At 44.0% G+C, this 27716-nt stretch overlaps 1 protein-coding gene across 1 annotated transcript; it reads left to right on the top strand.

Moving 5' to 3' along the window:
* The first annotated feature begins 1889 nt into the window (after positions 1-1889).
* LOC110505831 (cysteine-rich protein 2) lies at positions 1890-27111 on the top strand. The gene is made up of 8 exons (XM_036962472.1): positions 1890-2121; positions 19207-19301; positions 22099-22156; positions 22418-22549; positions 24061-24129; positions 24340-24434; positions 24966-25023; positions 25340-27111. The coding sequence occupies exons 1-8, from the start codon at positions 2079-2081 to the stop codon at positions 25405-25407; spliced, it is 618 nt and encodes a 205-aa protein (XP_036818367.1). The 5' UTR covers positions 1890-2078; the 3' UTR covers positions 25408-27111.
* Positions 27112-27716: the final 605 nt, after the last annotated feature.

Here is a 27716-nt window from a genome sequence, read left to right as displayed (position 1 = left end):
TACTTTTTCCCTATGTTCTGTCTAAATCTCTCATGATTGGAGAGGAACTTACTTTTTCCCTATGTCCTATCTAAATCTCTCATGATTGGAGAGGAACTTACTTTTTCCCTATGTCCTGTCTAACTCTCTCATGCTCGGTCAGTAACCTACTTTTTCCCTATGTTCTGTCTAACTCTCTCATGCTCGGTCAGTAACCTACTTTTTCCCTATGTTCTGTCTAACTCTCTCATGCTCGGTCAGTAACCTACTTTTTCCCTATGTCCTGTCTAAATCTCTCATGATTGGAGAGGAACTTACTTTTTCCCTATGTCCTGTCTAAATCTCTCATGATTGGAGAGGAACTTACTTTTAACCCTATGTCCTGTCTAACTCTCTCATGCTCGGTCAGTAACCTACTTTTTCCCTATGTTCTGTCTAACTCTCTCATGATTGGAGAGGAACCTACTTTTTCCCTATGTTCTGTCTAACTCTCTCATGCTCGGTCAGTAACCTACTTTTTCCCTATGTTCTGTCTAACTCTCTCATGCTCGGTCAGGAACCTACTTTTTCCCTATGTTCTGTCTAACTCTCTCATGCTCGGTCAGTAACCTACTTTTTCCCTATGTTCTGTCTAACTCTCTCATGATTGGAGAGGAACTTACTTTTTCCCTATGTTCTGTCTAACTCTCTCATGCTCGGTCAGTAACCTACTTTTTTCCTATCACATTGAAGTGTTATGGGGTATATGTTCCTTTCCCAGAAGTTGGGAGGCAAAAGCATCTATTTTAGATCACTAGTTAGTGATTACCCTTCTCCTCAATTTCCCTCCTGTCTTTCCCTTAATTCCAACTCTCTCCGAACCTTTCTGACAATCGTCCTGTTCCGAGCCAGAGCATCGAAGCTGAATGAGCTGAACACAGACCTGCAACCACAGCAACGTGATGGAGGGGACTGACGGACTCGTAATGAAGTCATGTCCTCTCTGGCACACACACGCACGCACATACACACACACATACACACACGCACCCACGCACATACACACACACACAAGCATGCACGCACACACATACACATACACATACACATGCACACACGCACCCACCCACATACCACACACACACAAAGTGAGACAGACACTCAGCAGATAGACAGACAGACAGCCCGACGGTTAGAAAAACAGTAAGTGAGTTTGTTGTGAGATAAGATGAAGTGGTCACAGGCTGAGGCACGCTGCTAATCATCTGGGAAACTCACAGGGCTCTGGGAAATAGCTTCCACTTGGAGAATGTGGGTGTTCTTGGGTTGGGTGGGACCTGCAGAATGTCACCAAGAGGCCAGGGCCTAGACATGACAGCACTGTGTGAATGGGTGAGCTAACTAACAGTCATGTAGCTTGGAAAGAAATACATGCACTTCCTCCTCTGGTGAAAGATAAAGGCAAACATGTTATGTAGTCAGAGAGGGGAGCATATGTGTTAATTCAACAGCTGCTTGTAGGCATACCATGTGAATACAGATAACATGACCCATGTTTGTATGGAGTTTACAGATTGAACAGTCAAATGTCAGGGCACTGGTCATGAAATACATGTTATATTATTACTAAGCTTCCCTGAACTAGTAAAACAAATATCTCAACTATTGTCCCCATCTTTCTGACTCAGGTCAACCATTAATTCATTGTGCCAGCACAATGATTTCAAATGTCAACATCTGCCATCATCATGCATGCCCTAAAAAAAAGCTAAAAGTCTCCAGTGAAAGAGCGCATTGTGGTTCAACCAACCACTGCCTACTCGCCGGGTGGAAAAAAGAAAAGTGTGCGTGTGGAAAGACGGAGTGCTCCAGACGGAGTGCTCCAGACTGATTCCGAGTCCTTTGACATCACTGCCCGGCAGGCGCTCCTGTTCTCCCGCCCTGTCTGTGACTGACGGCGAGCCGGACCAAAGAGGTGCAAGAGGCGGAGGTTATGCAAATGTAGCGCGGTGATGTGAAAGAGATGCTCTCAGCGAACAGAGCAGCACTTACGCTTGAATGAGATACAAAGACAACGTGGACACAGAACTCTGCTTTTTCGTCGATAAAACCATCGCAACATGGCTTCAAAGTGTCCCAAGTGTGACAAGACAGTGTATTTTGGTAAGTAACTTGATTTCCTGACTCTTATCTAACGTTATTTTCTGGTGCACATGGTTAGCTGAGATTTATTAGAAAAATAACACCCGTGGGAAATTATGCAAAGAGTCAGTGCAACCTGCTACAGCTAGGTTAGCCCGTTTTAGTTAGCTAAAGCGGTGTTTTACACAAAGAATAACGTAGAAAACACCCATACCCAAAATCACAACATTTGTGGGCACAATTTGTCATTGTTTACAAAAGCTAGCTACAAAGTGTCTGTTCATTATCAAGGAGGGCCAACATGTATAAACAGAATGAAAGTCTGCATTATGGCTGGTGTTTTTAATAGCTAATTGGATTTGTAAATGTACTGAATAAGATTGTTTTTCTAAACCCTTATGGTCCTATAGTATTCAGCCTGTCACGTTCCTGACATTCCTCAAATCAGAGTAACCCATTTTTTAGAACAACCCATTTTAATGGACTAATACGTTGCAGTGTAATTACGTTAGTCGCAATAGAGGATAAGACTAGTTCTGAAAAACATCCATTCAGTCTCACAAAAACTTCCATGTATGTATGTATGTATGTATGTATTCATTCAAATTATTTAAAATTCCCAAAATATTGGATTAATCTCTGACACTGAACTATGACAGCCTAGTAAATGTGTTGTGCTTGGCATTTGGCTTTGGAGGTTGCGGCACAGTCAGTCCTTGCTTACTCGGTCAGTGCCAAGTATGTGATCATGCCAAATGTTCAATATGAAGGGAGGCAGTGTGGCCTTATGTTCTAGTCAAACTGTGTCAGTTCCAAACCTGCTGTTCCATCTCAACCATATGCCCAGATCACAAACAAAGATACCAAACATCTGTTTGGGCAGTGTAGAGACTTGATTTATTAACACACACAGGGACACACACACATGCGTCATATATAAGTTGATGTCATGATAAAATCAGTCACCCGATTTGATAGGTGTACTGTATCTGTGTGTGTGTGTGTGTGTGTCCGTGTGTGTCCATGTGTGTTGTTTTGCTGTCAGCATGGAACAACCAATTATTCCTGGCTAGTTCTCATCCTGTCACGAACTAACTACATCTCACACACATCACCAACTAACAGTGCATGAAGCTTCCATGAGGTCCAAATCAATTTAGGGAGTGGAAGCGTCTGTCATATTGTAACAGCAAAATAGGCTGTGCACATCACAGCTGCTGCTCATCCTATGGGCCAATGTCAGAGTCCCTCAAGTCAGGCAATTGTTTACATACAGCAGGCAAATACGATTTCAGATGAGCACCAAATACCATTATATGACATACTGTATAACACTGCCTCTTTTACTCGGTTAGCCGTTCTTTGGTGAGTCATGTCATTGCCCCTAATTTATTTATTTTTATGTAACACACAGGGCGGTAACACAGACACGCGTGGCGTGCACAGAGGGAGGGCAACAAGTCATGTTTTACTGAGACTGCGTGTGGGGTGAAGTTTTCACATCACAGTTGGGTGGAGTGCTGCCTGGGGCACCATGTTTATCTGTAGTGCTGTATGGGGCATCATGTCGATGCTGTATGGGGTTGATGCTGGGGATACTGTAGCTGTATGGGGTTGATGCTGTATGGGGTTGATGCTGGGGATACTGTAGCTGTATGGGGTTGATGCTGTATGGGGTTGATGCTGTATGCTGTTGATACTGTAGCTATAACTGACAACAGTCAGTGACTAGTCTAGATCAAAATCAATCAATCAAATGTATTTTATAAAGCTCTTTTTACATCAGCAGTTGTCACAAAGTGCTATACAGAAACCCAGCCTGAAACCCCAAACAGCAAGCAATGCAGATGTAGAAGCACGGTGGCTAGGAAAAACTCCATCGAAAACAGGAACCTAGGAAGAAACCTAGAGAGGAACCAGGCTTTGAGGTTTGGCCAGTCCTCTTCTGGCTGTACTGGGTTTCGGGACGTTCATAGATGACCAGCAAGGCCAGATAATGCACATGATGGCTATAGAGCAAGAGTCTCCAACTGTCTTTTCTAGCATGAGCGCTACTTAAAAAAAAAAGAAACAATAGTGCGAGCTAAAATGATTATTTCTTTACAACTCTTGGGGGTCCTTGGTGTACAAGAGAAAGTAGTACCCAATGTTTTCTGTCAATATACCTGGTAAAATGTTGGTTAAGCAATTCTAAGGTGGGGCCTATAAAATCTGTGATGTTTTCTCTGTTGTATTTTTCCTGGTTTTTAGATTTTTGTTTGTAACCACGTCACCGCCACATCCAGCTTCTTCACCTGTGTCTGTGGAGGGAGGGGGAGCTGAGGAGTATTTATTTCTGTAATAAATTAATTCTGATTGGCTGGGCCCGGCTCCCCAGTGGATGGCCTTGGCTCCCAAGTGGGTGGGTCTATGCCCTCCCAGGCCCACCCATGGCTCTGTCCCTGCCCAGTCATGTGAAATCCATAGATTAGGGCCAAATGAATGTATTTCAATTGTTTCATTTCTTTCTATGAACTGTAACTCAGTAAAATCTTTGAAGTTGTTGCTTACTGCATTCATATATTTCTACAGTACAACTATAGTAACAGTTTTACTGGGAATATCGTAGTTGATTATAGGGCTAGCCTTGAGAGAACAGTCAGTGAAGAGACCTGTGTGGGTTTGTCTGCATTATAAGTGATTAATGAAGAGTGGGTGAGAAACTAAGTATAGTAACAGTTTTGGTGCAGGAAGTGATGAGGTCTGGTCTGGGCGAGGTCTGGTACTGTTCTTGGCTGTGCTGCCCTCTGCTTAGTTGGAACTTGGAACATCAGGGTGATGTCACTCAGGAGTTCTAGAATGCTACTCTCAAATGAAGGAGCTGGGCTTGCTGCCTTACTACAATATCACCTACACACCTCTCTTTAACCACCTGACCTAACTCCCTTCAGCTGGGAGAAAGTGTTGCTACTGGATGTGCTACATGAATGGTTTGCCTTTGCCATCTGTAGAGAAGGAACCTCCCTGTCTGCACCCAACCTAGTCCTCCAGCAGCTGGTAATGCCCAATATTGGAACAGTGGGTGTTTTATCCCTACCTCTCTTTATGTAGTCTGTCATTTGAAACCCTTTATGGTGCCACTGTCTGGAATGGAAACGTTGTCTTCTAAAGGTAATGTTTTATTATTTCTTTATTGGGCTGCTTTTAGCAGATGGTGATATTTAGTCTCCTCTAATTTAAGGCAACAGTTGACTGTATTAGAGGCGTTTCAAGCCATTGCAATCGTCTTATTTGTTTTATTTTCTGTGTTAAATCTCTATTTAGCCTGTCTTTACTTATTCATAGCTTTCTATTCCATGTAGAGAATCTGGACCAGATTAAATCATCAATAATATCAAGTAGGTGGGATGTTTAACCTATATTCAAGATTATCATGGATTTAGACACATTTCATGAAATCCAAAAATAAAACCTTAGCCTAAGTGTTGGCAGAGAAAGAATGCAGAATGTCACCTTCGGTTGTTGACATGAACTCTAACTCCCAGAGTGCATGGCTGCACATTTGTTAGATGAAAGTTCTAGTGTTCCAAGTTTCAACTGCTGCAGCTTCACAGATGTGAAACTGTATTGGAAATTAAATGCACATGGACTATTGATTGACATATGACCAGGACAGATACCCAGAGGGGTATGTGTGTGTGTGTGTGTGTGTGTGGTGGCATGGATCAGTAAACCAAAGTTGAACTCGAAAAGGCCTAAGGGGACCAATATAATGGGAGCCAGCATCTCCTGTGCACAACATGGTAACTAGGAAGAGAATGATGATGTGCTGCTATGATACTCTTCTATGTTGAATCTTCTCTCTCTCTCTCTCCCTGTTTTTATCCTACTTTGTCTTTCTAGCCCCAGGCCTTGAATTCCTCTCCTGAATTTAAGTGTGGGGGGGGGGCATGTCTTTGTCTTTATTTAAAGCGAGACACACAAGGCTCTTTCTTTCTGTCTGTCTTTGTCTGTATAGTAGCTATACTTGTGTTCTTTCTGGGTTCGAGAATACTTTAGTCCTCCTCTTAGACAGGCTGTGTCAGGGCAGAAGAGAAGAACACCCTATTTTCCACTCAGTACACTATACACTCCTTTATCCCACGTGTGTACACACACACACACACACACACACAGCAGGGTTTTCATTTTTTTTACATTTATTTTATTTCACCTTTATTTAACCAGGTAGGCCAGTTGAGAACAAGTTCTCATTTACAATTGCGACCTGGCCAAGATAAAGCAAAGCAGTTCGACACATACAACAACACAGAGTTACACATGGAGTAAAACAAACATACAGTAGAAAAATAAGTCTATATACGATGTGAGAAGGGAGGTAAAGACAAAAAAAAGGCCATGGCGGTGAAGTAAATACAATATAGAAAGTAAAACACTGGAATGGTTGATTTGCAGTGGAAGAATGTGCAAAGTACAGATAAATAATGGGGTGCAAAGGAGAAAAATAAATAAATAATAAAGTAGGGAAAGAGGTAGTTGTTTGGGCTAAATTATAGGTGGGCTATGTACAGGTGCAGTAATCTGTGAGCTGCTCTGACAGTTGGTGCTTAAAGCTAGTGAGGGAGAAGTGTTTTCCAGTTTCAGAGTTTTTGTAGTTCATTCCAGTCATTGACAGCAGAGAACTGGAAGGAGAGGCGGCCAAATGAATAATTGGTTTTGGGGGTGACCAGAGAGATATACCTGCTGGAGCGTGTGCTACAGGTGGGTGCTGCTATGGTGACCTGGAGCCAGTGGGTTTGACGATGAGTCTGAAACGAGGGCCAGCCAACGAGAGCGTACAGGTCGCAGTGGTGGGTAGTATATGGGGCTTTGGTGACAAAACAGATGGCACTGTGATAGACTGCATCCAATTTATTGAGTAGGGTATTGGAGGCTAATTTAGAAATGACATCGAAGTCGTGATTGGTAGGATGATCAGTTTTACAAGGGTATGTTTGGCAGCATGAGTGAAGGATGCTTTGTTGCGAAATAGGAAGCCAATTCTAGATTTAACTTTGGATTGGAGATGTTTGATGTGAGTCTGGAAGGAGAGTTTACAGTCTAACCAGACACCTAGGTATTTGTAGTTGTCCACATATTCTAAGTCAGAGCCGTCCTCAGTAGTGATGTTGGACAGGCGGGTAGGTGCAGGTAGCGATCGGTTGAAGAGCATGCATTTAGTTTTACTTGTATTTAAGAACAATTGGAGGCCACGGAAGGAGAGTTGTTTGGCATTGAAGCTAGCTGGTAATAAGCATTTTTTTGAACTTTTATTATCATTTCCACACTGCCACACAGGTCTGCATGATATGGGGAAAAAATCTAGGCCTAGTTAATTGGTGAACTGTTTTAGCTAGCTACGTTTGCTCTCTGATTCTTGTACATTTAGCAAGCTAACTAGCCAACTAACAGCATTAGCAGCTAACACAATTTATTTTAGCAACAACTTGCTAAGAAAAGACAAACTAGCAGACAGTAGTTTGCAGACCGTAAGCTACACAAACTAAAAGTGTAATTATATAAACTATTAAAAACTGACAGTGCGTTATAGTTGTAAGGACAGACGCTGGAGACGTGAAACAAGTACAGGGAGTGACCATTTTAATGAAACACGGACAAGAACTGAATACGAACAGCGTCTGGACAGGGGAAAACAAAACGACAATAATGCTGACACAGGGATCTAACCGAGGAACAGACAGATATAGAGGGGTAATCAACAAACGTGAAGGAGTCCAGGTGAGTCCAATGAGTGCAGATGCGCGTAATGATGGTGACAGGTGTGCGTAATGAAGGGCCGCCTGGCGCCCTAGAGCACCGGAGAGAAGGAGCGGGAGCAGGCATTTCCTATTCATTGATTGAAACATAAGTCGATGTAAATGCATTTGACCGGTCATGCTTATAGTTCTATATGTTAATTTGCATAATTTTGTGGAATTAAATTGGCTCGTGTGTATTTTCATTAGTCTTTATGCTTATCACACCTGCACAGCATGATACAGAGCTTATGAGCGGATTGTCTGTCAGACAGTGAGAGAGCTGCTGCTACAGCTTCTCAAACAGCTCATTCTTTGCTGCTGGAGTGAAACATGCTTTTATAAGACCAATCATTGCACAACAAATCTAAATGCAATCACGTGTTAAAAAATTAAATAAAAATAAAAAAAGTTCATGGCCACGATTTAAAAAGAGCTACAAATCTTATTCCTCAAATGGTAAATTGCATAATAAGCACGCTTCCCATTCGCCAAGTGCCTATAGGCAACAGTAGGCTTCAGCGCATCACGCACCACTTTGCAATGAGCTGGAGGCAGTATGCATTTTGAAAACGTACTTGATACTTAATTGATTAAAAGCTGAAGGTTTTACTTTATATTATGAGGCACGACTTACCTTCATTCAAAGTAAGATGTGACCGTAGAACTTGAGGCAATCATTTTCTAAAGACTTCCATATACCATTGAAACCATGTAGCCTATTTCTCTCATGTTCTATTGGTTTTCAAATCAACTTTCTTTCATTGTCCAGTAGCCAAAGGCACAGTCAGTCATATTAGTAACCCATGCTAGTTGTTGCATCTTTAGGTCTCCCCTCTTTCTAAATTTCTGATGGATATTTGTTGCTGTCACGTTAAACCGTTTGCATGTGCGGTGCGACAAGTCTTTTCCCGCTAATTTCATTATGGAATGAACACACCCACATAGCAGAAAACAAATAGAATAGAAGCCTGAACATTGATCCTGTGTAAACTCTGCTCTGAGAGATGAACTGCCCTCATCGCTCTGACCTGCAGGTGGTTGACTCAAAATGGTTTCTTACATAAGAGATATGATCTTTAAATATATATTTGACATTAAGGTCTAATTTGGTTTTCATCTAGCTGCAGAAAATCATTAATAATTTACTTCACCCAAACGGTTACTGTGAAATTGCCTTTTTTTTTGTAGACATTTTGTAAAGGATGTCTTCCTGAGCCTCCAATATTCAGCTGAACAGGGTGAACTAAAGCCCCTTTATTTAATGCACTGACTGCTCTCTCTGTGACTCTAAAGATTATGTGAATTTCAAATAGCATTTGGTTTCACCACTAAACGACAACCAGACCACAGGTGTAAAGTAATCCCACATAGAGTATTATAGGTTTTGTCTACAAAGTTTCATCTGCCACGTGGTCTATGGATGTGTCCCAAATAGCACCCTTTGTTCCCTAAATAGTGCACTACTTTTCACCAGATCCCTGGTCACAGGTAGTGCACTTTAAGAATAGGGTGCCATTAGCAGTCACACCGTCCTGATTCCATTGTAACATGCCAGCACAGTAGTTGTCTGGAAAAGAGCCATGTTGGCCCATATGTAGACTCTCCAGTTCAGAACACAAAGTCCTGACTGGTTAGTGTTTAGTGCACATGAGTTAGGATTGAGGGTGAGAGAGGGGGGAGAAAGAGCAAAGGTGAACTAAGCAAGGCAGAGTGTCTATAAAAAAAAATTGTGCTTTGCTTGAGGCTCCTCTCTCCTCTGTTTTTGACCAGTACAGACAAACAGACAGGAAGACAGTTATTTCACTGCTTCAATGCGCTCCAGGATGCAGCCTGCAGAGAACTTTTACATCAGCAAGCCCAAGTCACAAGGTCCCAAATGTCATGGAGGGACGTTGGGACAGAATGAGAGCGGTGTAGAGAGAGAGAGAGAGAGAGAGAGCGGGGGAAGGAAGGGGAGAGAGGGAAAGAGAGAGAGAACCTGGCCTTGATTGAGGCGACAGGCGACCTCCAAAGCTAGGGGAAGTTAGGCTGTGTCCCTATGGACCCTGGTCAAAAGTAGTGCACTACATAGGGAATATAGGTTGCCATTTGGAACATAGACTAGTTTATTTTGCACTTGTGTTGCATCAGCCAGCCGGAGGGAAGAGGTGCTTGTCCTGACCTGAACACACATCCTACAGAGGGACGCGTCTAATGCTGAATCACAAACCAACCCCTTACTCTTGAGCCACTTCTGTAGATCTGAGAGGATTAGATGGGTGTATATACGACCTGTCCACCCAGCCCATCAGAAGGCATAAAGATAAAGCTTTAAGCTACACTATTACCATAATGCCTATGGTCTTGGGGCTAATTAGAAGTTCAGATTTTAGATGGCCTCCCGAGTGACGCAGCGGTCTAAGGCACTGCATCACTACAGGTCTTGGTTCCATCACAGGCTGTGTCGCAGCCGGCCGCGACCGGGAGACCGATGAAGCCACGTACAATTGGCCCAGCATCGTCCAGGTTAGGGGAGGGTTTGTCAGGCCGGGTTGTCCTTGTCCCATCGCGCTGTAGCGACTCCTGTGGCAAGGCCAGTTGTACGGTGTTTCCTCCGACACATTGGTGTCGCTGGCTTCCAGGTTACGTGAGCAGTGTGTCAAGAAGCAGTGCAGCTTGGCGGGGTCGTGTTTTGGAGGACCCACGGTTCTCGACCTTCGCCTCTCCCGAGTCCGTACGGGAGTTGCAGTCTTGTTCCATCGCTGCAGCTACAAATTGGATATTAGAAAATAAAAAAATTCAGATTGTAGTGAGCTGGATGCTGGAAATCAGTTGAAATGTAATGTATGTAGCCTTCACAGTTTGAGAGTGAGTTTGATCCTAGTGTTCAATTGGATGTAACTGGTACCTCATTAAATCAAACCAGATTCAAAGCCAGGGTCAGGTAAAGAATGTCATATTTAGGCTACAATGCCAACCTTTGCCATGGGACTGTGTAAATGTTGAATAGCCATTGTCTTAAACACAGCAAAGGTCAATTTGGCCTCGAAGGTGTGTGTGTATTTTTACCACCATTGTATTTAAAAGGGCAGAATGGGGAGAGGATGCAGAGGGGACCACGTGCTGAATGTTGTTCCTTCCTGTCTGCTGCTGGAGAGGAGAAGATACTCTTTTCGCCCCCTGCACCTGGTCACCAACCCTATAGGCCTCCCAGTCCTCAGGAGTCAGGTGCATGGTGGGTACTGGGACATTCCGTCATCCGAGGAGGGCTGGACTAGTACAGTCATCCGAGGAGGGCTGGACTAGTACAGTCATCCGAGGAGGGCTGGACTCGTACAAACGCCTGCATGGACTCAGCTGGAGAGGATTGAGGAGATAAGTAAGGGAGGGAAGGAAGGGGGGAGAGAGGGAAGGGGGGGTTGGGACATAAAGGGAGAGGGGGGGGTTACAGTATGGGGGGGCTGAAGAACAGACAGGTCCACATTAATGATGGCTGATGTAGAAGTCCAACCAACTGTACTTTGGAAATATTTAGCCTATAGTGCACTTGTACACATGTAAATAGCATCATACTGTTCATTCAACGAAAAACATACCACTTATATTCTGTATTCAGCCTTGGGGTCAATTCCATCTCATTTGTTCTGAGGAAAATTTTAAATGAATTTGGAATTTCAGTTTACCTCACGAGTAACGGGGACTGCAGATCTAAATTAGCTACCAGCTAGATCTGGTGGAGTGCCCCACTTCTCATTCTCTGAGACTGGTGTTAGCTACCAGCTAGATCTGGTGGAGTCCCCCACTTCTCATTCTCTGAGACTGGTGTTAGCTACCAGCTAGATCTGGTGGAGTGCCCCACTTCTCATTCTCTGAGACTGGTGTTAGCTACCAGCTAGATCTGGTGGAGTCCCCCACTTCTCATTCTCTGAGACTGGTGTTAGCTACCAGCTAGATCTGGTGGAGTGCCCCACTTCTCATTCTCTGAGACTGGTGTTAGCTACCAGCTAGATCTGGTGGAGTGCCCCACTTCTCATTCTCTGAGACTGGTGTTAGCTACCAGCTAGATCTGGTGCATTGCACCACTTCTCATTCTCTGAGACTGGTGTTAGCTACCAGCTAGATCTGGTGCATTGCACCACTTCTCATTCTCTGAGACTGGTGTTAGCTACCAGCTAGATCTGGTGCATTGCACCACTTCTCATTCTCTGAGACTGGTGTTAGCTACCAGCTAGATCTGGTGCAGTGCACCACTTCTCATTATCTGAGACTGGTGTTAGCTACCAGCTAGATCTGGTGCAGTGCCCCACTTCTCATTCTCTGAGACTGGTGTTAGCTACCAGCTAGATCTGGTGCAGTGCACCACTTCTCATTATCTGAGACTGGTGTTAGCTACCAGCTAGATCTGGTGCAGTGCCCCACTTCTCATTCTCTGAGACTGGTGTTAGCTACCAGCTAGATCTGGTGCAGTGCCCCACTTTTCATTCTCTGAGACTGGTGTTAGCTACCAGCTAGATCTGGTGCAGTGCACCACTTCTCATTATCTGAGACTGGTGTTAGCTACCAGCTAGATCTGGTGCAGTGCCCCACTTCTCATTCTCTGAGACTGGTGTTAGCTACCAGCTAGATCTGGTGCAGTGCCCCACTTCTCATTCTCTGAGACTGGTGTTTTGTTGCCAAATAAACTTAATAAATAAATAAAATAGACTTAATTTAAATGTTGTTGTAAGCTATTAATTCCCTTGTTAGTAAGCTATTAATTCAATATTTGTCACAAGAAGAATGTTCTTCATCCAGGGCTTGTAGTGTTTAAAATAGACCTTCTCCAGATGCTGGTGGGAAAGAATGTAGCCTAAGCGATGGAGTGATGGGTGAACTCTAATGAAAGGAGGAAGTGGAAACGGATCACTGGTCAGTTGCACAACCCCAACAACCCCTCTGAATCAGAGCGGTGCGGGAGGCTGCCTTAATGGACATCCACGTCATCGGCGCCCAGGGAGCAGTCGTTGGGGTTAACCGCCTTGATCACTTCATGTGATGGAGGGCTATAGTTAGTAGAATACTGTTCTCAAATCTAGCCAACTGTGGAAATGCTGGAGCTGTTAACGATCTTCGTGGCTATTGTAGAACTACATGCATGACACCTAGAATGAAACACACGTATCAGATATGAGTGGGCGGAGGTCATACGGTGTCATCCTGCTGATTTGGATTTTAGTTAAATTGTAATCCAGTTTAAGTAATTTCATAAGAAGGTATCACTATCCCATTGACATTCCTCCCTGTTCCTGCTGCTGTAGTGTTGCATGTAGTTCAGCTGTGTCGTTGTTGTTCTAGGCGGAGTAGTCTAGTCATTATTTGCCTGTGATGACTTGTTAAACCTTGTTTAACAGACACAGAGATCCAAGGTAAGCTCAGCTCAGCTCATCCACTTGGCCTGGGTTGTGTGTCTGTGCGTTTGCACGTGCGTGTGTGAGACTGTGTGTTTGCGTGACTGTGTGATGTGTGCATCCCGTGGCTGTGTGTGAATTGTGGTGTTTGGGTGCTTCTGGCTCGTTAGGGTTGATAATTAAGCAGTTGTAATCAAGTTGTTTGGAACACTATCCCGTTAGAGATAAGCACAAAATGTTCAGTTATGCTGTCATCAAACTCACCTGTCCTCAGCTGTCCTGTAGGACTGTCCACATCCTCAGCAGTGTTTACCATGTTAACCAGCATATCCTGAGGATTTCCCTCTGAGCTCCGGTGTGTGTGTTTACACTAGTGTTCACTCATTACCATAACGAGGCAGGGGTGATGGTGACCTTTCATTAGCGGGTCAACACGGAGCCTTGTAAAACCTTTTACGTGTGTGTGTGTGTGTGTGTGTGTGTGTGTGTGTGTGTGTTAGGAACACGGTTATCCGGGTATCCTAACGGACGTTAGTATTCGGTTTCTTGAGTTGTGTTCATATTTTTAAAAATATATAAATCGTCCTATTTTTACAATGAAAAAGCTTTGTTATAAATTAAATGAGATGATCCTTGTGACATTGTTCGCTTCAAGGATATACTATGATGCATTTGAAATACTTAATTTAATAAAACAAACTTTTGAATGTAGTTTTCAGAACCATGCATTGAGCTCTTGCTGCACATTTATCCATCCAGGCTGCCCTGACATAGGTATGCTATTTGCCCTACTTTAAGTAGCAATGACTGGGGGGCAAGCTAACAGAGTTTCCACAAGACTTGACACAGATCAACTTTTTGTAACACAATCAGTTCTATCGTGGCAAAAATCACTGTTGCTTTTAGAGAAAGACTACAGAGAAAAGCAGCCTGTTGCTTTTAGAGAAAGACATAAAAGCAGCCTGTTGCTTTTAGAAAAAGACTACAGAGAAAAGCAGCCTGTTGCTTTTAGAGAAAGACTACAGAGAAAAGCAGCCTGTTGCTTTTAGAGAAAGACATAAAAGCAGCCTGTTGCTTTTAGAAAAAGACTACAGAGAAAAGCAGCCTGTTGCTTTTAGAGAAAGACATAAAAGCAACCTGTTGCTTTTAGAAAAAGACTACAGAGAAAAGCAGCCTGCTGCTTTTAGAGAAAGACTACAGAGAAAAGCAGCCTGTTGCTTTTAGAGAAAGACTACAGAGAAAAGCAGCCTGTTGCTTTTAGAGAAAGACATAAAAGCAGCCTGTTGCTTTTAGAAAAAGACTACAGAGAAAAGCAGCCTGTTGCTTTTAGAGAAAGACTACAGAGAAAAGCAGCCTGTTGCTTTTAGAGAAAGACTACAGAGAAGAGCAGCCTGTTGCTTTTAGAGAAAGACTACAGAGAAAAGCAGCCTGTTGCTTTTAGAGAAAGACTACAGAGAAAAGCAGCCTGTTGCTTTTAGAGAAAGACTACAGAGAAAAGCAGCCTGTTGCTTTTAGAAAAAGACTACAGAGAAAAGCAGCCTGTTGCTTTTAGAGAAAGACTACAGAGAAAAGCAGCCTGTTGCTTTTAGAGAAAGACTACAGAGAAAAGCAGCCTGTTGCTTTTAGAGAAAGACTACAGAGAAAAGCAGCCTGTTGCTTTTAGAGAAAGACTACAGAGAAAAGCAGCCTGTTGCTTTTAGAGAAAGACTACAGAGAAAAGCAGCCTGTTGCTTTTAGAGAAAGACTACAGAGAAAAGCAGCCTGTTGCTTTTAGAAAAAGACTACAGAGAAAAGCAGCCTGTTGCTTTTAGAAAAAGACTACAGAGAAAAGCAGCCTGTTGCTTTTAGAAAAATACTACAGAGAAAAGCAGCCTGTTGCTTTTAGAGAAAGACTACAGAGAAAAGCAGCCTGTTGCTTTTAGAGAAAGACATAAAAGCAGCCTGTTGCTTTTAGAAAAAGACTACAGAGAAAAGCAGCCTGTTGCTTTTAGAGAAAGACATAAAAGCAGCCGCCTGTTGCTTTTAGAAAAAGACTACAGAGAAAAGCAGCCTGTTGCTTTTAGAAAAAGACTACAGAGAAAAGCAGCCTGTTGCTTTTAGAGAAAGACTACAGAGAAAAGCAGCCTGTTGCTTTTAGAGAAAGAAATAAAAGCAGCCTGTTGCTTTTAGAAAAAGACTACAGAGAAAAGCAGCCTGTTGCTTTTAGAGAGACTACAGACAAAAGCAGCCTGTTGCTTTTAGAGAAAGACTACAGAGAAAAGCAGCCTGTTGCTTTTAGAGAAAGACTACAGAGAAAAGAAGCCTGTCTGCTGCCATGTGCATTTGCATCATTCTGATTGGTCAAGAGATTGAAGAGATGTTTATTTAAATGTTATATTATTCGTATATCTGAAAAAATGGTATGATATTATTTGAATAGTGAAATAATGTCCAAATGCCCATTTCGTGTGTGTGTGTGTGTGTATGTGTGTGTGCACGCAGCATCGTATAGGAGAAATGGTTGTTTGGAGGACAGCCAGGGGATAGACAGCTGGGTATCCTTCTCTTCTACTAACACACACTCATATCCCAGACAGCCCTTTCACAACCTCTCTCCTCTAACAATAACAGCAACCCTTTAAACTGAAGAGCTGTTTTAACTGGTCTCTTGATCACCTGTCCTTCAGACAATGCCAGAGGACTGGCTGGCTGACTGGTATAGGCTTCCATCCCGTCTCACTCATACATCTGTTAGCTGGCCTGTTTATCATCTAGCTAACCTGTCCCTCAGTCTAGCTAACCTGTCCCTTAAGTGTCCCATCCTACTCATAGGCCTACATTGTCTGTAATCGCTCCCATTTGATAAGAAATCATTGATCTAGGCTAATCTGTGATTTGGTTAGATTACACTGGAGCTGTGTTCTACTGTGCTGTTCTGTTTGTGGGAGGTCCAACAACTCTAGCCGTTATCCTACACCACTCTTAGGTTATTCTTTTGTGCAGTTGACAGTGAGAAGTGATGACAATGACACTGATTGGAAAGAGAACATAAACTGCCCAATGGGGAGTCGCTGACAATCCTTCTAAAATAATCCTCTGTCCCCATGCGGGAAGAGAGGAGGAGAGAGAACATAAACAGCCCAATGGGGAGTTACTGACAATCCTTCTAACAATCCTTCTAAAATAATCCTCTGTCCCCATGCGGGAAGAGAGGAGGAGAGAGAAAGGGGATGAGGGAGGTGTAGGAAGCGGGGTCTGGCCTAACTTCCGACTGATTGTGCCCTGCCATTGTAAGAGAAGGTGTTTCCTGTAGGGAGCTTAGCTGGTCATGCAGACCTCTGGACCATTGTCTGGAGGGGGGGGGGGGGGGAGGAGGGATGGAGAGAAGGAAGGAGGGATGGAGAGAGGGAGAGCGAGGAGGAGGAGGGAGAAGGAAGGAGGGATGGAGAGAGGGAGAGCGAGGAGGAGGAGGGGGAAGGAAGGAGAGAGGGAGAGCGAGGAGGGGGAAGGAATGAGGGAGGGAGAGCGAGGAGGAGGAGGGGGAAGGAAGGAGGGATGGAGAGAGGGAGAGCGAGGAGGGGGGGGGGGAAGGAGGGATGGAGAGGGAGAGTGAGAGCGAGGAGGAGGGAGAGGGCAGGTGGGAGAGGGAGAGGGGGAGGGTTGTAAAATTGGAAAGGGTGTGGGGAGAGGGAGGAGAAGGGATTTGGGTTAGCTGCTGTTGAGACCCTGCTGTCCAGCCATACCCTTCCTGATGACCTCACAGCAGCTTTGCATTTGGTTCACTTCAAGCACGCTCAGGATCATAATACCCACTTCTCTATTTGCCTAATAGACTACCAAATAGGAATCAGTGGAACACAGAAAATCATTATACTAACTACAGTGTAAAGCACTGCGGAGCTCCATTCTCTACTGTAGAGGAGTGACAGTTACAATGGGTTATACAGAGGTGTATAAAGACCTTAAGAAGACTACAGATCAAATCAAATGTATTTATATAGCCCTTCTTACATCAGCTGATATATCAAAGTGCTGTACAGAAACCCAGCCTAAAACCCCAAACAGCAAGCAATGCAGGTGTAGAAGCACGGTGGCTAGGAAAAACTCCCTAGAAAGACCAAAACCTAGGAAGAAACCTAGAGAACCAGGCTATGAGGGGTGGCCAGTCCTCTTCTGGCTGTGCCGGGTGGAGATTATAACAGAACATGGCCAAGATGTTCAAATGTTCATAAATGACCAGCAGGTTCAAATAATAATAATCACAGTAGTTGTCGAGGGTGCAGCAAGTCAGCACCTCAGGAGTAAATGTCAGTTGGATTTTCATAGCCGATCATTCAGAGTATCTCTACTGCTCCTGCTGTCTCTAGAGAGTTGAAACCAGCAGGTCTGGGACAGGTAGCACATCTGGTGAACAGGTCAGTGTTCCATAGCCGCAGGCAGAACAGTTGAAACTGGAGAAGCAGCACGGCCAGGTGGACTGGGGACAGCAAGGAGTCATCATGCCAGGTAGTCCTGAGGCGTGGTCCTTTGGGCTCAGGTCCTCCGAGAGAGAGAAAGAGAGAGCATACTTAAATTCACACAGGACACCGGATAAGACAGGAGAAGTACTCCAGATATAACAGACTGACCCTAGCCCCCCGACACATGAACTACTGCAGCATAAATACTGGAGGCTGAGACAGGAGGGGTCAGGAGACACTGTGGCCCCATCCGATGATACCCGATGATAATACCGATGATGATACCGATGATATCTTGCTTGTTTGTAGGTGACCAAATACTTATTTTCCACCATAATTTGCTAATTAATTCATTAAAAATCCTACAATGTGATTTTCTGGAAAAAAAAATCTCATTTTGTCTGTCATAGTTGAAGTGTACCTCTGATGAATATTACAGGCCTCTCATCTTTAAGTGGGAGAACTTGCACAATTGGTGGCTGACTAAATACTGTTTTGCCCCACTGTATAATGGGTTATACAGAGGTATATAAAGACCGTAAGAACACTACAGTTATAATGGGTTATACAGAGGTATATAAAGACTAAGAAGACTACAGTTATAATGGGTTATACAGAGGTATATAAAGACTACAGTTATAATGGGTTATACAGAGGTATATAAAGACTACAGTTATAATGGGTTAAACAGAGGTATATAAAGACTACAGTTATAATGGGTTATATAGAGGTATATAAAGACTACAGTTATAATGGGTTATACAGAGGTATATAAAGACTACAGTTATAATGGGTTATACAGAGGTATATAAAGACTACAGTTATAATGGGTTATACAGAGGTATATAAAGACTACAGTTATAATGGGTTATACAGAGGTATATAAAGACTACAGTTATAATGGGTTATACAGAGGTATATAAAGACTAAGAAGACTACAGTTATAATGGGTTATACAGAGGTATATAAAGACTACAGTTATAATGGGTTATACAGAGGTATATAAAGACTAAGAAGACTACAGTTATAATGGGTTATACAGAGGTATATAAAGACTACAGTTATAATGGGTTATACAGAGGTATATAAAGACTACAGTTATAATGGGTTATACAGAGGTATATAAAGACTACAGTTATAATGGGTTATACAGAGGTATATAAAGACTACAGTTATAATGGGTTATACAGAGGTATATAAAGACTACAGTTATAATGGGTTATACAGAGGTATATAAAGACTACAGTTATAATGGGTTATACAGAGGTATATAAAGACTACAGTTATACAGAGGTATATAAAGACTACAGTTATAATAGGTTATACAGAGGTATATAAAGACCTTAAGAAGACTACAGTTATACAGAGGTATATAAAGACCTTAAGAAGACCGAGAAAAGGAAGTGAAGTTGTTTATTTTAATCAAAGGAGGAAATGCTGCTTTATTCAAATGTTTTCTCTAATAATCTTCTTCCCCCGCCCTTTCCCTATCTCTCTGTTTGTCCTTTCTCTCTCTCTCTCTAGCTGAGAAGGTGTCATCACTGGGGAAGGACTGGCATAAGTTCTGTCTGAAGTGTGGCCGCTGTAGCAAAACTCTGAACGCAGGAGGACATGCTGAGGTGAACATTTTTGTAGGGGTTGATAATTATTTCGTAATGGAAAATTAAGTCTGCAATTTCTAAGTGGAATTTACAAAGTTAAGATGCAACGTCTGTAGATCCACCTGGTATAGCTTATGGTAAAACCCCTTGTTTTATTTAACTAGGCAAGTCAGTTAAGAACAAATTCTTATTTACACTGGCCAAACCCGGATGACGCTGGACCAATCGTGTGCCGCCCTATGGGGCTCCCAATCATGGCCGGTTGTGATACAGCCTAGATTCAAACTAGGGTGTTTGTAGTGACGCCTCAAGCACTGAGATGCAGTGTCTTAGACCGCTGCACCACTCGGGAGCCCCCCAATGCAGGCCTCAATTTTGTATTGACTATTTGACACACACTCACTCACTCACTCTCACACTCTCACACACACACAGATGGATCAGCAGCTCTCAGAATATCACTGAAACATGACCATCACAATACTATAGGCCTACAGCTGTACACTGTAGATTTGCAGCTGATGTCCTTGCTGAAGGTTAGCTGTTTGTCTAGTCACTTTAGGACCTAGCAAGCCAGCCAGCCCATACAAATACCAGTATAACATGTTGTAAAAGGGTTCTATTTTACTCCGTTAGACAGCCATTCTAGTTTCTATCTCCACCATATCTGTGTGTTGTAGTCAATCTACTGTATATCCCCTCCAGTCCTCTCTCATATCTCCTCCACACATGCTGTTACTGTACGTCACTGTGAAACAACACTGTCCCTGGATCAGAACAGAACAGGAATAGTGAACATCTCCTCCTGTGTGAAACAACACTGTCCCTGGATCAGAACAGAACAGGAATAGTGAACATCTCCTCCTGTGTGAAACAACACTGTCCCTGGATCAGAACAGAACAGGAATAGTGAACATCTCCTCCTGTGTGAAACAACACTGTCCCTGGATCAGAACAGAACAGGAATAGTGAACATCTCCTCCTGTGTGAAACAACACTGTCCCTGGATCAGAACAGGAATAGTGAACATCTCCTCCTGTGTGAAACAACACTGTCCCTGGATCAGAACAGAACAGGAATAGTGAACATCTCCTCCTGTGTGAAACAACACTGTCCCTGGATCAGAACAGAACAGGAATAGTGAACATCTCCTCCTGTGTGAAACAACACTGTCCCTGGATCAGAACAGAACAGGAAGAAATGAAGGATGGGAATTCTGCATCTTTTTTTACGACACAAACTCAATTTCCCCCCCAGACCAGACCTCAGACAGTCATCGCTATATACTAGATGTTGACCTGGCCTGTGACCAGGCTAGTAGTGGGTGCTGCCAGACCTGGCCTGGGTTGTTTAATCTCTGTGTGTGTATATATATATATATGTGTGTCCTCTAGTCCGTCCTCTCCTCTCCATGAACAGACAGCAGATTCCACATACACACACACACACACACACACAGCGATTACATGTCCTCTAGTCCGTCCTCTCCTCTCCATGAACAGACAGCAGATTCCACACACACACACACACAGTGTGTACCCTATCGTCATGGAAACAGAAGGGCGGGTTCATAGATGGGGGGGGTTATTGGTGTACTATAACGCTATAAGACGACAAGGGCTGTAGCCAGTGTGATATATGCTGTGAAGAGATACCACTTCCAGGCCCAGTAAATCACATATCTCCTGTGAGGAGATCCCTCTTACATCCTCGCCTCCTCCTCAACTGTATTGGAGGAGAGTATCCAAGGTCCCTCCCTCCCCTCGAACCTCCTCCAATCCATTTTGCGAAAGTGGCGAGGTGAGAAATGGAGTGGAGGAAATATGAATTTGGCCTGGACTGGATGTCTGCTCTCTGGTCTAGACCCTGATCCTCCTACTGACTGACTGGCTGACTGGATGTCTGTTCTCTGGTCTAGACCCTGATCCTCCTACTGACTGACTGGCTGACTGGATGTCTGGTCTAGACCCTGATGATCCTCCTACTGACTGACTAGCTGACTGGATGTCTGTTCTCTGGTCTAGACCCTGATGATCCTCCTACTGACTGACTGGCTGACTGGATGTCTGGTCTAGACCCTGATGATCCTCCTACTGACTGACTAGCTGACTGGATGTCTGCTCTCTGGTCTAGACCCTGATGATCCTCCTACTGACTGACTGGCTGACTGGATGTCTGGTCTAGACCCTGATGATCCTCCTACTGACTGACTAGCTGACTGGATGTCTGTTCTCTGGTCTAGACCCTGATGATCCTCCGACTGGCTGGCTGGCTGACTGGCTGACCTAGGCCACTCTGTTGTTACATCACCACTGTCTCCTCTTCTCTTCTGGACGATGGTCTGGTATCTGTCCCAGGCCCTGATCCCTCTGCTGCCTGGCTGCCTGTTACATGACTGTTTGATTTGACCACTGACAACTATTACATGACCACCAATCCGTAATCCTCCAACCAAAACCATTCTCCTGAACAGGACCCGAATGTGATGCGTTTGGTTTGATCCCCACTTTCCATTCTCCCATGTCTGTGTGTTGCATCTACACCGTATGTCCAAACGTTGTCGTTGTAACCAGGATACCAGTACTGTTGATTTATCAGACTCTTTCTCAGGATGCTGTGGTGCATTTTATCTCTGTCTCAGCCCCTCTCTCACTCTTACTCTCACACACACACACACACACACACACACACACACACAATGCATGAGTCTGGCTAGAAAAAGGAAATAGCCAATATATGGTTGTTAGTCTTGTGTTTTAGACTTGTTATTTACTCCCTGTCTGTCATTCTCCTCTTCTGTATTCCCTTTACACAGCATGATGGGAAGCCCTTCTGCCACAAACCATGCTATGCTGCCCTCTTCGGACCAAAAGGTGCAGTACACTTGTATGTCTGTCCAAAGCCCAGTGGTTAAAACTATCTGACGATCTTCAAACTGACTTCCTAATAACCTCCAGTTTGATTGTACTGTTTAGAGACACACTGTTGTGTAGTAAGCAGATGGGCTGAACCACAGCCATATGTTATGATTGCTAAATGTTTGGAAATATGTTCTATGAAATAATATGTATCTTATGATAGATAGATATATATATATATGGCTCTGGGCTGAACCTGACCTATGACCTCTGTAGGTGTAAACATCGGTGGAGCAGGGTCCTATGTGTATGAAGCCCCCCTCAACAATAGCCCGACCCCAACTGACGTGGATGCCCCCCCCAAACCTGAGGAGAAGGCGGCGTTGGTACCCAGGGCTCCTGTCAAAGGTACATGCTACATATGCGTGAAAGAACGCGCATGTTTACATGTGTCCATGTGTGTAACTGATGACGTGAAATATTGGAAGTAGCTGCCTTTGCTAGAAAGGATTAGCAGACTGTGTGTTGTCTTCCTGCTGACTCAAACCCTACTATACAGGCCCTGCTACACAGGCCCTGCTACACAGGCCCTGCTACACAGGCCCTACTACACAGGCCCTACTACACAGGCACTACAACGCAGGCCCTGCTATACAGGCCCTACAATGCAGGCTAACACCTTTATCCTAAAGGAGTAGCAGACCCTTGTTGTCTTCCTGTGATTAGATCCCAACTACACAGGTCAGACTCACTCCAGGGGTAAAGGCTAAAACCAGTCTAACACCAGGGGAAAGGCTAACACCAGGCTCACTCCAGGGGTAAAGGCTAACACCAGTCTAACACCAGGCTAAAACCAGTCTAACACCAGGGGAAAGGCTAACACCAGGCTCACTCCAGGGGTAAAGGCTAACACCAGTCTAACACCAGGCTAAAACCAGTCTAACACCAGGGGAAAGGCTAACACCAGGCTCACTCCAGGGGAAAGGCTAACACCAGGCTCACTCCAGGGGAAAGGCTAACACCAGGCTCACTCCAGGGGAAAGGCTAACACCAGGCTCACTCCAGGGGAAAGGCTAACACCAGGCTCACTCCAGGGGAAAGGCTAACACCAGGCTCACTCCAGGGGAAAGGCTAACACCAGGCTCACTCCAGGGGAAAGGCTAACACCAGGCTCACTCCAGGGGAAAGGCTAACACCAGGCTCACTCCAGGGGTAAGGCTAACACCAGGCTCACTCCAGGGGAAAGGCTAACACCAGGCTAACACCGGGCTCACTCCAGGGGAAAGGCTAACATCAGGCTAACAGGTTAACACCAGGGGAAAGGCTAACATCAGGCTAACAACAGGTTAACACCAGGCTCACTCCAGGGGAAAGGCTAACACCAGGCTCACTCCAGGGGAAAGGCTAACACCAGGCTCACTCCAGGGGAAAGGCTAACACCAGGCTCACTCCAGGGGAAAGGCTAACACCAGGCTCACTCCAGGGGAAAGGCTAACACCGGGCTAACACCGGGCTCACTCCAGGGGAAAGGCTAACATCAGGCTAACAGGTTAACACCAGGGGAAAGGCTAACATCAGGCTAACAGGTTAACACCAGGGGAAAGGCTAACATCAGGCTAACACCAGGGGAAAGGCTAACAGGTTAACACCAGGGGAAAGGCTAACAGGTTAACACCAGGGGAAAGGCTAACAGGTTAACACCAGGGGAAAGGCTAACATCAGGCTAACAACCGGTTAACACCAGGGGAAAGGCTAACATCAGGCTAACAACAGGTTAACACCAGGCTCACTCCAGGGGAAAGGCTAAAACCAGGCTCACTCCAGGGACGGTCACAGGGTAGTTTATTTAGCTGTTCACACTGGGCTTTTGCACCGTTGCAGGCCGTAGGCCATACTACTGTGTGTGTGTGTGTGTACAGCTTCCAGCATCACTACCTTCTCTGGTGAGGCCAACCTGTGTCCCAGGTGTAACAAGAAGGTCTACTTTGGTAAGTAGCCATTTATATTAAGTACCTATCACACACTACCAGGGTGAGAATTAACTGTTGTGCAGTTGCCATGGTATTGTGTGCTCCTGTGTGTCATTCCTTTGAATTAAGTTTCAAACATATCTGAGGCACCTGCTGAAGCAACCCTGAGATGAATGCATCTAATTTCTAATGTGTGTGTGTGTGTGTGTGTGTGTGTGTGTGTGACAGCTGAGAAGGTGACTTCCCTGGGGAAAGACTGGCATCGGCCCTGTCTCCGCTGTGAGAGGTGCAGCAAGACCCTGGCCGCCGGCAGCCATGCAGAGGTAGGAGAGAGAGAGGGATGTATAGGATGGGAGGTGATGGAGAAAGAAGGGTTGAGGATGGGGTGAAAGGGGAATTTAAACAGGAAGGGGCCAGCTATTCAAAGACTGTGTTCAAAGGAGTTGGCCTGAACAAGGCCCTGCACAAAATCACTGATCTACAAATAAGCTTGCATCCTAAATAACTAGTCATTATTAATATCAGGGAATCTACACAACACCTTGTTAAGGCTGGTCTTCTTGAATGCACCTAAATATGATTTTTATTTTACTAGGCAAGTCAGTTAAGAACAAATTCTTATTTTCAATGACGGCCTAGGAACAGTGGGTTAACTGCCTTGTTCAGGGGCAGAATTACAGATTTTTACCTTGTCAGCTCGGGGATTCAATCTTGCAACCTTTCGGTTACTAGTCCAACACTCTTAACCACTAGGCTCTAACCATTAGGCTACCTGCTGCCCGATAAATGTGTTCTAATATGGATATTCTCAATGAATACGTGGTATGGTTACATTGTTTTATATTTCTTTACAGCATGATGGCCAGCCATACTGCCACAAGCCATGCTATGCTTGTCTCTTCGGACCCAAAGGTAGGCGCGTCGCTTGTCGTCTTTATTCAACCACCAGGTGGTGCTGTTGTCTGACATGTATTAGCTGTACTGTAACAGTAGTCTATGCAGTGTATAATTGCTTTTTAAAGAACCCACTCATATTGCTCTTCCGACACAAAGGTGATGCAACTTACTCAGACTGTTTCAAACCACCAACTGAAAATAAATGATTTGTTATACTGCAATACATTTTCCGCATGTGATCTGAAAATGTCTGCACTCACTACTGTAAGTCGCTCTGGATAAGATCGCCTGCTAAATGACTCAAATGTAAAACGTGTTCTTGTCTCTCCAGGGGTGAACACTGGTGGTGTAGGCAGCTACATCTACGAGAAGGATGTCTGCACAGAGGCCCAGCCCTGAGCTGCTGCTGTCTGCCCCGTCCAGTCCCCAGCCTCCGAGACCAACCTGACTTCTCCAATACTACTTCCACGATCCAACACAGTGTTATTATCACTAGGCTAGCCTCTATAGCTCGTTCTATAAGCAGCCCAGAGACCTGAGACCCCGCCACTAGCCTCTATTTCCTCCCCTTCAACCCCTGAAACCTGTACCACCTGGCTATGCCCACCTCAGCCTCCTAGCACAGCGACCTTCTAAATTACATCTTATTTACACGTAAAATATATATATTTATTGAAATCAGTGGGTCCGTAGTGAAACCAAAAGCACCACATTAGTGTATGTGAATGCCATTCTCTCTCCCCACTAAAGCATAAGGGCCAAGAAGCCCATTCTTCACTTTTATGAGTTCATGATCAGTTTGTCATGTTTATGTATATTTACGAGTGTGGATATATACGCATTACAACCCAACATAAAATGTAACTTTAAGAACTGCCATAAAACATATTTTATTTTCATTTTATTTCTCTTTAAGTACCTTTTTAACGGGACAGTTCAGCATAGATCCGTTGAGGGGGAGTTTAGAGACCGGGTGAAAAGTTTAAAATAATCCCTCTCTGTAAACATAACACATTTTAGGCTTTCCTCAGAGTAGTGATACATGGTGTTTTAAAGGAAGGTGCTGCGTTGTCACGGTAACATGCTGACAGGCCAGGGGTAGGGATCTATCTCACCTGGGAGAGAGGGAGTAGTCTGGCTACAGGTGCAGATGGTGCTGATCAGGACAGGAGCACTACTACAAAGACCCAGATTTATACTGTTTTGGCCGTCCAACTACATTCCTGATCAAATGGATGATATTAAAACCTCTGTCTGTGGGGTTTAGGTTTCAGAAAGAGTCTGGATGGTGTTAAGATATGTTGTTTTAGGGTGGTGGGTTTTTGAGGGTAGCCTGGTTCCAGATTCCTGTTTTGCCAATGGATACCATTAGAGTTTGCTATACAGAACAACACATCTGGACCCAGGCTATTCTGAGGGTCCTGTTACTGGCTTGGCAGGGTACATTGTGTATGTACATTACTGTATAGAGTTCAGGCATGGAATCATTTTTAAATTGGTTTGATTGACACAGGATGTATTTATTGATTGGTTAAGAATATACCAGTAAAATTGCATAAGGAAATTGCATTGTACTACAGCTACCCCTATGGGACAAATGAAGGAAGGAAACTGAACATAAACTGTTCAGTGACGAAACATAAACTTGTAGAATATAGACCATCCAAAAGCTGTCCAAGCTGTACATTTCCATATGGTCAAAATGTTAGTGTGGTGAGGAACCCTGATGTATTCCTCACTGACATTAATATGAGCTGAAGTATTATAGTTGGAAGTAGCCTATAGAACCTTTGTGTGTCTGAAATAGCACCTTGTTCCCTATATAGTGGCCTGGTCAAAAGGATTCAACTACAGGGAATAGTGTCTGATTTTGGACACACACAGAATAACTGGCAGACACTACAGACAAAGCATTCTGTTGGAATGTGCCTTAGTATTATATATATAATATGACTGTTAATGATTGTGATGATCAGTAGTTATCTGTTTTGTGTAGTAAGGCTTTAAAACACTTCAGGACTCGCTGAAAAAATAAAATGGCTACACTTCTTCAGTCCTGTTGCTTCTGTCTTTTGAACCCATGAATTAAACTTTCTATCTATACTTCTGGTCTGATCTCCTCTGGTTTGACCTGTGTGTGAGCCATTCTATATACATATTTACATATGTGTGTGCACGGCTGTGGTTTGTCCCAGGCTGACCTCATAAAACCCATGTGGTTTTCTCCTACAGTCCTCTTACAATAAACACATGTCATGGAATTGGTTTTCCTTCTACTGTTGACATAATCTGGCATGTATTTTAAACTACTTAAGAACACACATGAACACATACAGTAAACACTCAAAATGGGTACTTATGCAAAATGGTTATCGGTATTAACATGATTAACTTATTAATAGTTGTTTGCTTGCCTGTATCATGTAACCCAGAGCCGTAGATATTACTGGTGTAAACCATGCAGTCAATACAACAGACCTTGTAGCTCACAGTCATAATAATGACCTGGGGCTGACCCCACCCTGTTGTCTGAGCTGAGCTCAACCCATCCTAACTCTGTTCACTACAAGGCCAACCCTGCCTCTTTATAATACACACCATTAAGAATGCCTTGTTGGGTGGTTGTCACAATACACACAGACACACACACAGATACACTGTTCAAAGGCACTTAAATATTTTGTCTTGCCCATATGTCCTCTGAATGG

This window comes from Oncorhynchus mykiss, chromosome 25, assembly GCF_013265735.2.
Source record: "Oncorhynchus mykiss isolate Arlee chromosome 25, USDA_OmykA_1.1, whole genome shotgun sequence".
Classification (NCBI taxonomy): Eukaryota; Metazoa; Chordata; class Actinopteri; order Salmoniformes; family Salmonidae; genus Oncorhynchus; species Oncorhynchus mykiss.
The sequence above is the reverse complement of the archived record's forward strand: the minus strand, read 5'-3'. Positions and strand labels throughout refer to the sequence as shown.